The 12,525-nt window shown below is 33.5% G+C and overlaps 1 protein-coding gene across 2 annotated transcripts in view; it reads left to right on the top strand.

Annotated features, from left to right (window-relative positions):
• The window catches only part of CCDC14 (coiled-coil domain containing 14), a 34,023-nt gene that overhangs the window by 9,748 nt on the left and 11,750 nt on the right, over window positions 1-12,525 (top strand). The window contains exons 6-9 of one of the 2 annotated variants that reach the window (XM_039843216.1): window positions 3,404-3,640; window positions 3,754-3,860; window positions 4,717-5,215; window positions 7,106-7,247. In XM_039843216.1, coding sequence (XP_039699150.1) covers window positions 3,404-3,640; window positions 3,754-3,860; window positions 4,717-5,215; window positions 7,106-7,247 — 985 coding nt within the window. The remainder of the gene's footprint in view (window positions 1-3,403; window positions 3,641-3,753; window positions 3,861-4,716; window positions 5,216-7,105; window positions 7,248-12,525) is intronic. The other variant, XM_039843218.1, reaches the window with a different exon arrangement.

Genomic DNA, 12,525 nt, shown 5'->3' with positions numbered 1-12,525 from the left:
GAAACATTACCTTACCCCTCAAGGTTGTTTACTATAAACATAACCTTGTGAATTGGCCCAAGTAAAGAGCTTAGGTCAAGGTCTTACTTTCTTGGTATACCCAGCAAGGCATGTAGGAGCAGAAGAAACCCATGAAGGACCGTCCCTTAGCAATATAATCCATATAGGTCAGCATCTTAGGGAGAACAGAGTGGAGATGAATATAGGGTAGATTTGGAGGAGCAGATGAGCATATCATGCATTCTAGTCCTCTAGCATTAAATTCTCTCATTTGAATTAGATCAGTAGTTTTGTCCTGTGATCAGGATACAATATTATCATTCTTTCCTCTATACTTTAATCATCAGAAGGAAGGACCTACTTCCCACAGAACAATCTTTTTTAGGATTGCAATATCAGAAATTAGTTCTCCTAAGAAATTATTTACTCCTAAGATTGACTCATTAAAAGCAGAAACCTCCTTTTGGTTCAATGACTGTCTTTTCTAGTTTACTAGACTGCAGCACTGTCTAGAAAGAATATCTTTGTGTGTGTGTGGTTGGCAGCTGTTAACCTGTGCAAAGTTTTTGCTGTTATCACAGTGCTCAACAATACACAAAACCACACTCAGCACTTGCTCTTTTCCATCTCTCCACAAGTGAAGTAAATCATAAATAGAATGTTAAGGAATTTGTTATAGTGTGTTAACTACTATCTATGTATAATTTCAACTTTAACATACATTTTCTTACTATTTTATGTTAACCTTCTTCTGAGGAGTGGTCTCCTTATGTACATTTGCCTGGGACCTGCCTGGTCATTTAGTGTCTGTGGAGTCAAGCCCACCCACCTAGATACATACTGGGAATAAGGAGGCAGAGAGGCATTGAGCTTGCTTTAGAGTGCTCCTGACCTTTAAAGAAAAAACATTTTCTAATAAGCAATTTTTTACACTTGATAACTATGTTGAATGCTGTAGACACATGGCCCTGTTTTCAGTAACATATATATTGCTGCCCTCACCTTGGGGAAATAAACCACTATAGGCAGAATACTTTCAACAGTGATTGCCTCCATCTAGGCCAAGTGTTCTTTTAGGCATCTAGCAGCTCTTATCTGCAGTAGGTATTTGTTTTACATTTGAATGACAGGAATTATCTTACCTATCAGACAATGCATATACATCCAAGCAACAGTGCTGTACAACAGCTGGAATTCAAAGACTGAAAAAGTTTTGTGGACTGAATGCTTCCATTTCTTGAATTCTGTTTATCAGTTGACATCAATGAGACACATTGCCATCCTAATCTGTTGGGTAAAATTTTCATGTAGCGTGCTTTGGTATAATGAACAAGGACAAGAAAATATGCTTTAGTTGTATTGGTGTAGTAACAGGCTCATTTTGTTGTTGTTGTTGTTTATTTTAAAATTATATAGTAATAAGATGCAATCTTTTTTACATCCATTTATTGTTTTTAACATGTCTTGGATAATTTGCTTTAAGATTTTTTGTTAAATATAAATCTTCAACATTATCAGTAGAATTTCATATGGACTGAGTTAATAAAGGAGCAAAATATGTCATTTTAATTCTAAGGCTTCGAATTTTTAGAAGTCTGTTTGAAGTTCATTAATTTCTGTTGGATGATGACATCTACTGGCAGAGACATAATATTGTAGCTTAGCTTTATCAGAGATTGTAAAAGCCAACCTTTGAAAAGAAGATGAATGATCTAATCCCTGGGACCTGTGAATGTGAAATCTGAGAATTCTTCAGACCAAGCAATTCTTATAGTAAATGGGGCCAAAGGATATCCAAGAGCAGAAGAGAGACCAGCAAATCAAGAGGAAAGGAAGAGCTGTGTTCCGGATGGCCATGGGCTATGAGCTCACCATCCATCATTTTAGATTTCAAAGATACAGTATTTTAGAGGTTACTTTTCCATTTGTTTTATTATAAAACTATTTACAATAAGAAATAATTTTTTTTGTAGAAATGTTAATTTTGTTGTAGCTCATCTATTCAGATAGTGAAGAATGTTTTTGATTGTAATTACCTCAGAGGGGACTCAAAGGTATATTATTGAAATCAGATGAAAAATTTGTGAATATGAAATATTCGTTTGTTTTAAGACTGCAGCCATTTGGTAATAGAGAAGAAGAGGCAGTCAAGAGAGCTTAAATAATTTGCCAAAAATTATTCATCTAATTACTGTTAGAACTCGTATTTGGGCCTGGGAAATATGTTACCAGCAACAGATCATCTCTAAAGAAAGCATACCCCACAACAAAATGGAAGCATCTAACATCTCCAACTATTTGCATACTCACATTTTAATTTAATAGTCTTTAAAATTTTTCCTATCTTCATTGGTGACAATATTTCATCTGCCTTTAACTTTTTGTTTTTACATGTAAGTTTATGCTTTTAGCAGTGTTTTTATTTTCAATAAACTGAATATATATTTGGGGAATTCCATACCATTTAAAATATTTCAACTGTTTCACTCTAAACAACTAAGGAATAACTTTCCTAAAAGAACTATATACATCTCTATAAATTTTTGCATATGTATACTTCTATATATTCACCGCCCAGATGAAGATATAGAACATTTTCAGCACCCTACCATGCTCCTGCCTCATCGGTATCCTCATCACCACCTATGCACTCATCCTTGGGTATCCACTTTTCTAACTTCTATCTCCATTGGTTAGTTTTTCCTGTTTTTGAACTTCATATAAATGCAGTTGTACACTGTAAAGTGTTGTGTCTGACATCTTTCACAAAACATTGTTTAATTCATATAGGTAGTTGTGTATATCGGTAATTTGTTCTTTTCCATTGCAGTATAGTGTTCTGTAATATACCACAATTTATCCATTTCTACTATTCATGGCTATTTGGATGTTGTGGTCAGGCTTCAGAAACTTTAAATGCCAGATTAGGATTTTGTTCGAGGGCTCAATGTGTAGAGTAAGTCTACTTTTATTCTTGCTTTCAAAGCTTTGATTGATTGATTTTTGTTTATTATCAAAGCATCTGAATAGTTGTAAAGTATTCTGCTTTTTTTAAATTCCATTTTCCCCTAAGAGCATGAACTAGTCAAGGAGCAAGATGTAAGAGTTTTACTGGATTTTAGAGCAAAATAACACCCTTAAAAGGGGTATTATAATTGAAGGAGAGATTTTGCAAATAACATTTAATAGAGAATTTAAAGACATAGATAATTTTTGAGTAGAGAATTTAAGTGATGATGAACTGTAAAAAAAAGAATTTGAGGTGATTTTCTTTAAGGGTGATAGTAATAAAGCATATATTGAATTGAGCTATTTTTGAGAGTCCTGTTTCTTCCCTAATGTCTTATGATAAAAGTTTTTGAAGAATCATACTTCCAGAACTTTTTTTCCTATTCCACATTAGTATCTTCAGATTATAAGAAACAGATACCTACTGAAGCTTCTGCTGGAAGTGAAAGAGACTCATCAGATATACCACAAAATTGGTCGTTCCAAGATCATTATAGAATGTATTCACCCATAATTTACCAAGCCCTCTGTGAGCATGTGCAGACTCAAATGTCACTGATGAATAACTTGGCTTCAAAGAACAACCCTAATGGAATTCCTGCTGTACCTTGCCATACTGTGTCTGGTTCTGGTTAGTATAAATGATATTTTTAAAAACATGAATATAAACTCTAATTAAGTTACCTGGTTATTATATAAGCAGTGTGAGATGTGAATTTTTTTTTTCTCCCTCTTACCTTTTAGACTCTCTTTTGGAATCTCAGGCAACTCCACATTCTAGTTATGGCTTATCAACTTCCACTCTAGTCCAGTTACCTCAGCAGCTACCCTGCCCTCCATTGGTTCATTCTGTAGGTACAGTTTATATGCTATACAAGTAATTATTTGCTTTTTAGAAGTTGTCATCTTAAGAGAGAAAATTGAATTTGGATTGTATCTTAATGCCCTAGGTTGTGTAAAGACCAATTGTTTTTTCCAAGTTATTTTTTATTATAAAAGTTTTACGTATTTTTAAGGACAATGGTGAGGGGGAAAGGATGGAGATATCAATGGAAAAAAGAAATCATCCATACTTAACACCCAAACATACTGAGAGAGTGCTTTCCAGTCATTTATCTATGTAGATTTTGTTTTCTGGGTTTTTTTTTAAGTTCTTTTTAAAAATATAGTCATAATGAAATTTTATACAGTTTTATGTACTGCTTTTTTATGGTAAACGTTTATTAATATATACTTTTTTAAATTTTAATAAGTTGTTAATACTCTATTTAGTGGATATATCATAGTCTATTCCCTATGGTTAGACATTTAAGCAACAGTCAATTTTTTATACTATAACATTTCTGTAAGTATGTACAAAACTTTTTATATGTTTGAACTTATTTTCTTACAATGCCATTTCTCAAAGTAGAAGTTTGTTTTATTCCCAAAGTGGACTAATTTTTGATGCCTTTAAACCATGTGTGATGTTTATAAACAATGTTTTAGTTGCGGCTTTATAATGTTCTCATATTGTAGAGTAAACTAATTAGGCTTTAAAAAACTAGAGTATTGTACTAAGGGGAACTAAGGGGAACTCCAGCTTACTCACTGGTAATCTATAACTCTATCTTGCAAAAGTCATTTTCTAACATTTTTGGCTCTAGTTTATTCTAATTAATGAGTCTATGCTCACATTTTTGAAGGCTTGTTTTTCTCTTTCTTTAGGAAGTTCAGACCGATGGTAATAACCAGTTTGCATCACAACGTAGAACAATTTCTGTGAACTGTACCGATAGTCTAAGGAATTCCTTCAGTACTAGTCCTGGAGTTCCATGTAGCCTGCCCAAAACTGACAAACCAGCTATTCCAGCATCTCAGCAGCTGGGTCTTGCTAATGGTATTCTGCCACAACAAGAAGTTCCTAAGGAATCAGACCTACTAAAGTGTTTCCAAACGTATATGAATCTGTTGCGTTCTCATCCAGATGGTCAGACACACCGAAGCCCCACTGTATTACAGCCAGCTTTCTTGACCACTAATGAAGAAAAATGTGCCAAAGAACAAACTGAAGAGGTCACAAGTGAAGGAAAGGATTTAAACATACATGTGCAAGATTTGGGAATAAAAGATGTCCAAAAGGCAAAAAATGGAAACCAGAGTGCTGAAAAAGTTAGAACTGCAAAGTATTTGTTGGGAGAGCTGAAGTCCTTGTTAGCAGAGCAAGGTGGATAACTACTTTTTAAAATAATTTTCTGTAACATGGTCCTAATGTTATATTGCAGTGTCATATTATTTAGTCATTTAAAATTTAGACGAATTGACATGGAGTTTGCGGTATTTTTCAAAGAAATATGTCTTGCTAATATTTCTTATATTAGCCAGTATTTTTCTAATAAGGAAATGAGTTCTGCCCAGTTTTATTCTTATTTTTTAGTTTTTGATCTCTCTTCTCTCCTGTGGATTTGAAACGTACTAGGGAATACCTAACAGTCTTACTTTCAAGTGTATATTCATTTTACTTGATCTAAAGGGATCTTGAAAATATTTGACCAAAGAGAATTTGTAGAGATAAACTTTTAGGGGTCCAAATCTTTTTATGCCTTTTTCAGTTTACTTTTTGTGATTTTTTAAAAAAATTAAATCAAGAAAAATGTTTTAAGTGGAGTTATGAGATATTTGAGCCAGGTTATATTCCTCTGTTTCTATTACATGTGTACTATATTCCAAATAATGGCTTTTGCTTAGAGTGAGTTATAGGTTTGTCAGTAATTGATTGTAGAAGCACTGATTGAATACTTAATATTTGCAGACTGACAAATGAAATACCAAATCTTAAAATGTATCTGTAGAAATATAGCGGGCAGTATTAATCTATTAAAATCTCTGTTTTTAGATCTTCAACTTGGTACTATTCTCTTAATTAAGTACTTAACCATGGTAACGATAGTAATAATAATAGTAACAATATTAGCTATCATTTATTGAACATTTACCATGTGCCTGGCACTGTGCCGTTTTATGTATATTACCTCATTTAATCCTCACAGCATCCCTCTAAGGTATTGTTATTGCTTCCATTTTTACAATTGAGGAAATTGAGGCTTGGAGAACAGTATCTCATTTAATCCTTTCAGCAACCCTATGAGGTACTGTTGTTATCTCCATTTAACCGTGAAGAAATCTAGGCTTCAAGAGTTAAGTAATTTGACTAAAACTATATTGTTAGAAAATGGTGAAGCCCAGGTCTTTGCCTCCAGTGTTTATGAGTGGTAGGGGACTGCTTAGTAATTGTGCACAGTTGTTTACTGTGCACATATACTTTTCATCAGGGTGTGAAAATACCTGTGGGATTGAGTTATTTTTGTAACTTAGAATATACTTCCTACCTCTTTTGAGTATCAGACAGTTAATATTATTAAATATTTTCAGTCCCTAGAAAATTTGAATGGAAATAAAGGAACAAAAATGAAAGGACAAAAGATATAAAATCCACCTTCTGCCTGTGTCTGTTTGCCACCTACAAAAGCAACCACTTCCCCCAATTAGTCACTAAAATAGTGCTGCTTTTGATGCTACAGCAAATGAGTGTGGTCGATTATGTTAAATATCCTTTAGAAAATTAAATTATAAAACCTTAATAGACCCTCTCTCAATATTTTGCCAGATTGACTCACCTAAAGTGAGTGAATTATTCGCTTATGTCAGGATCAAATGTTGTGTTTTAAATGTGAATACCATATCAATTATAGGAAACCTTTTAGCAGTTATAGGAGTGCAATAGTCCTTTAGTAATGTGAACTAAGAGACAGATGTAAATTATCTTCTACTAAACTCTGTAACTGAAAAAAAAAATCACTAATATAATAATCCTTTGATTTAAGATTAATCTTTAGTTTACTGAATTTAACTTCTTCAGAATTTTTCTGAATAATCCAATGTAGGCAGCAGGAAAAAGGAAAATAGGACTTGTGTATTAGATTTAGAAATAATTAAATTTATTTATAGCAAGTATGTACATATCTAAAAATTTTTCTTTTTTAGTAATACATGAGAATAATCTTATCTAAAAATAATTTACAATATTGTTTTTACTCATTTCTTCTGCCTTTTGTAGAGGATTCGGAAGTTCAGAGATTGATTGCAGAATTGGAGGCATGTATATTTCTTCTTCCAGCAATAAATGGAAATACAGATATTCAAGTTGAAATAGCACTGGCCATGCAACCACTAAGAAGTGAAAATGCTCAGTTACGCAGGTAAGAATTGCTCTGAGTCTTTTTGTCTCTATGCAGAGATGTCTCATGGCCAGAACAAAAGGTGTCAAGCGAGATTATCTAGGGCTCCATAAGGAAAATAGATTTACTGTCTTCATGTGTTTCTATTTTTCCTTCCCTATTTTCCAAACATTCCTAGCATTCTCTAATGCTTTCATTACTTCTGCTCACTAGTCATATTGTCTCCTGCCTCTTTTTACCTCTGTTATCATTTGGTGGTTTATAGAGAGGAAAATGAAGTACTTCAGGGTATTTATCAGGCTAGTGTAGGCTATACTACAGTAATAAATTCCAAAATCTCAGTGGCATAACACAGCAAAAGTTTTTTCTCCCTCACACCAAGATCAACATGGGTCATCAGAGATTCTCTTTCATCCTATAACATAGGATTTAGGTTCCCTCCATTATGAGGCCACTGTTTCAATAAGTATTTTTCAGGAAAAAAAGAACATGGAGATGGCACACCAACTCTTACATGCCCCAGCCTAGAAGTGACAATCTCACTTCTACTTATATTTTGTAGGCTAAAATAAGGCATATGGCCCTGCCTATATAAACATCTGGGACATAAATTCCCATACTTTTCATATACTTCAGAAGGAAAGGAGAACCTGATATGGGTGAGCACTAGTAGCCCCATCACACTCAAATGTAAACAAAAAGTCATGTCAATTTTTAGGTATTTTTTCTTTTGATTGTCTTAATTTATATTGGAATTATAGTCTTAATTCATTTAGGAAAGTAAACCTTTAATGTTTAGGATGTAAACCAGGGATCTAATCTTGAAATATAGAAATCACTAACATATTATCAATAACATCTTAACTTTGAATGTTTCATTGATGACCAACAAGGCCACCAATCCGGTGTTTATTTACCAGTATACGTTGCAGAGAATTAGAGCACATTTTCAGTGCTTCCATAGTGCTGCAATGTGAGTATACTCTAAGAGGGCATTATAGTTGCATGAGCTATAGACCTTGTACCAGACAGGACCTTCAAGGACTTGTATAAATATGGTCAAGAAACTGAAAAGCAATAAAATAGGATTCTTAGTTGGAAAGTAGCTTAAATTCATGGATCTGGAGCCTGTAAAGGCACAACACCTAGTAAGATTTACCTGCTTAAAATTATTTCTCTAATAATCATTAGTCTTTAGATATTATGACATATGATGGGGTTGCTGGGTTTAAATTCTAATAATATTGTCTTCAGTCCTGGCGTAAGTGATCTCTATGATAAAAATATAAGTTTTTCAAAATCAAAATCAAAAATAAATAATACTAATTGTAATAGTCAATACTTCTTCTAACATCTATTGGATGTTTCTTATGTGCCAGGCTATCAACAACCTTTATATGTGTCATCTCTTTAAATTCTCACAACTCTGCGAGGTAGGTGTTTAATTATTCTCATTTACAGATGAGGAAACCAAGGCACAGAGAAGTTACGTTGTTTGCCTACGGTCACAAACCAAAGAAATAACAGAAATAGGATTCAAACCTGGCAGTTTTATTTTAGAGCACAATGATCTTAATTTCTGTACTTCTATATTGCCTCTCTAGGAAGTAGAGACCAATTTATTTATACTTCAGTATTTAGGTGTATTTTGTGGAACAAAAGAATATATTGTGATGTATTTAAAATTAAGTCAGTTTTTAAAGGTATGACTAATTGGTTTCTTAAATAAACTACCAGAACTTAGTCTCAGAATATTATCTATTTTAACATTGTGACTGTCAGAAATATCAATGGTTTTATTTATTTCTATTCCTTAGAACATTTTAGAGTTGTTTTAGGAGCTAATTTATAAACCCTTTAAAAAAATGATACTTACTACTTCACTCATTGTTTGTTTTTAATTTTTTAAAAAAGATATTAGTTTGATGTCTTAAACTAATTCCGTAGACTTTGGCACCAGAGCTTTTTGGCTCTGTATCTTTAGAGGTCAAAGATTATCTTGCATGCTATTGCCACTGTTTACTTGACCTTCTGAAAATGAAATTGTTGAAAAATGAAGAATTTGACAAATTTATGCTTTTTAGCAGAATCATGTTTCCAGCAGAAGCATAGGAATTTTTGTGCCTTTTTGGAAATCTTAACTTAGAATCATCCGTAAGCTCCATTACAAATGAAAGTTGGAATGCATTGGCTCATTAAAAACTGTTTTTTAGCACTTTCAAACAACAAAAAAATTTTTTTCTGTTTGGATATCTAGAAACTATACATTTCTTTTTAGCCAGAAAGTGATCTTTCAGGACTTCCTTGGAGTTTATTGCCATCTTGTGGGTTTAAATAAAAAATAACTAGGTGAATTGTTTCTATGGCATTTTAGCATTTTTGGCATTTTGGGCTAGACAGTTTTTGTGTGGGACTCCTGATACAGTGCTCAACATTTAGCCTTCCTGGTTGTCTGTAGTGCCCCATTCATTGTGACCACCAAAAGCCATTCCCAAATTTTTTGGATGATGGTTGAAGGGGTACTACTTCAGTTAGGAACCATTGAGCTAGAGAGTGCCTTAATATTTATAGGGCAAGTTAAAATTCATGACCACTTCCTGATTTTAGACTCAAATATTAGACCGTTATGTACCCATGCAGCACAAAAAAGTGAAATGAGAGTTAGTGGGAGGAGCCAAGGCTGACTCAGTCTTGGTTTGATCATTTGATAGATGATAATATAATTCTTCCAGGTAGAAGCTACTTAGAAGAAGAACAGATTATTTGTTTTTTTTTTTTAATTTATTTTTTTATTAAAAATTTTTAAGGTTGACATTGATTAATAAAATCAAATAAGTTTCAAGTGTACAATTCAGCATTCTGTCACATATATATGTATATATATTGCATCTTTTCTTATGGCTGAATAATATTCCATTGTATATATGTACCACATCTTCTTTATACAATCATCTATCATAGGACACTTCAGTTGTTTCCATGTCCTGGCCACTGTGAACAATGCTGCTATGAACATCAGGGTGCATGTATCTTTGCAGATAAATATTTTCAGTTTTTTTGAGTTTTTGTTTTGTTTTGTTTTTTGAGAAAACTCCATACTGTTTTCAATAGTGGCTGTACCAATTTACATTCCCATGAGCAGTGTTTGAGAGTTCCTTTCTCCTCACAACCTCTCAATACTTGTTATTACTTGTCCTGTTGATAGTAACTTTTCTAACAGGTATGAGATGATATCTCATGTGGTTTCGATTTGCATTTTTCTAACAGGTAGTGAAGTTGAGTGTCTTTTCATGTGTCTGTTGGCCATTTGTATGTCTTCTTGGGAGAAGTATCTGTTCAGGTTGTCTGCCCATTACAACGCCTCTGATAAGGGGCTTATATCCAAAATATTTAAAGAACTCATACAACTCAATAATAAGAAAACAAACAGATTTTTATTTCATTTTATTTTTGAATTAGAAGATGTAATGAGAGAGAGCCAGTAAGTTAAGATTTAGACATGCTGAATGTCATTTAGACCATCTGGACTTATGTAGGTACAAGTAGAGCACAGGAACTTGGTCCAGGATAGAAATGTAGACTTGAGAGTTATTCACTGAACACATTTTTACTGAGCTTTTACTATAGACCTGGCACTGTTTTGGGCACTGGAAACAATGATGATAAAAGCAAGTGATTTGTTTCAGTGTAGAAGTGGTAAACTCACAAGAAGGTATGGAGTATGAACACAGTTGAGGGTACATTACTGGGTAATAGCTTTTTAGAGAAAGAACACAAGAAGAGTAGCTCGTCAAAGAAACCTGAGAAGGAGCAACTAAAGAAGTAGCAGGAAAACTAAGAAAAAGTGATATCAAAAAAGTTATAGGAAGAAATAATTTATCGAGGGAGAGATCTTTGCATAACATTAAAAATGAACTGGCAAAAGGGACAAAGGTAGATTCAAGAATAATCTCTATACTAGTGTATAGAACAATCATGCTTTGAAAGCCAAGAATGAGAAGGAAGGAGAGTAGCTAATGGTACAGTTAGGTTAGAGGGAATGTTTTCTTAAATATGAGAGCAATTTATTATGCTTCTCAGCTCAGGCACATGAGCCAGTAAAGAGGGAGAAGCTGCAGGTGGAGAAGGTGAAGGGAGTGGAATAGGAGCGCGGAGTCCCTTGGGCTTGGGGTATAGGAGGAGATGGGATCCAGGGAGTTGATGAGGCTCACTTTCTCTAAGACTAGAAGAAAGAAGTGAGGATTAGTATACATATGGATAAATTTGTACACCCTGGAACAGAAGGATAACAGAGTTTGTCCCCAAACTATATTATTTTTAGTGAAAATAGGAAAGTATTTTACTGAGAGGAGGGTAAGGTTGAGAGATTTATAATAAATGATGAAAAGTTTAGATTGGCTTTGTTAGAGAAGAAAAGAGAAGAATCTGACCAAGGAAAGCTTCTATCACACACTTGGTGTGTAAGAGGACCTCAGCACCTGTTGTTTTTCTGGAAAATACCAAAAGAAGTATTCCAGTTGGAGTTGTTGATACCAGCCTGTGCTGCCTTTTCTAGATCTGCATTCTTTGTCATAAAGGAGAAACTTCAGAAAAGCAGAATTCTATTAAATAATATGTCTTGAAGAGCTTCCCATGTCAGTACATATGGATGTCTCATTTTCTTAATATCTGTGTGTTAGTATTTCATGGATATACCATAATTTATGTAGCATTTTAAGTTGTTGTTAAGTTGGTAGTATTACATATTGCTATTGTGAACATCCTTGTATAGATCTACAAGATTATAGATGTTTTGCACATGTGTAACTATTTCTGAGGTTAGATAATTTAGTTAAATCATTTTATCAAAGAATATGAAATGTTTTTACATTTTACTGGATATTGCCGAATTGCCATCCAAAATAGTTATACCGATAGACTCCCACCAATTGGGTGGGATTATAGGGGTAATTCATTTCCCTATACCATGTTTCCCTCACCAACAAATAGTGTTATTTCCTCTTGTCAGTCCCATGGCCATAAAATAGCTCCTGTTTTAAACTTGTATTTCTTCATAACTAGTGAGACTGAGCATTTTTCACATGCTTATAGGCCATTTCTATGTTATATGAATTGCTCATTTTTTTTTTTAGTCTTGGTCACTTTTTACTGCCTTTCTTGCTGATTTATAGGAGCTCGTTAAATGTTGAGGACCTTTTGTCTATTATACATGTGGAAGCTATCTTCTAGATTATTAATTCGAGAACAAGTTTTAAATTTTGATATAGTTAATCCTTCATTCTTTCCTCTGATGGTTGCT

This window comes from Pteropus medius, unplaced genomic scaffold, assembly GCF_902729225.1.
Source record: "Pteropus medius unplaced genomic scaffold, Ma_sr-lr_union100, whole genome shotgun sequence".
Lineage (NCBI taxonomy): Eukaryota > Metazoa > Chordata > Mammalia > Chiroptera > Pteropodidae > Pteropus > Pteropus medius.
Note: the sequence above shows the minus strand (reverse complement) of the source record. Positions and strands in the feature narration are given on the sequence as shown.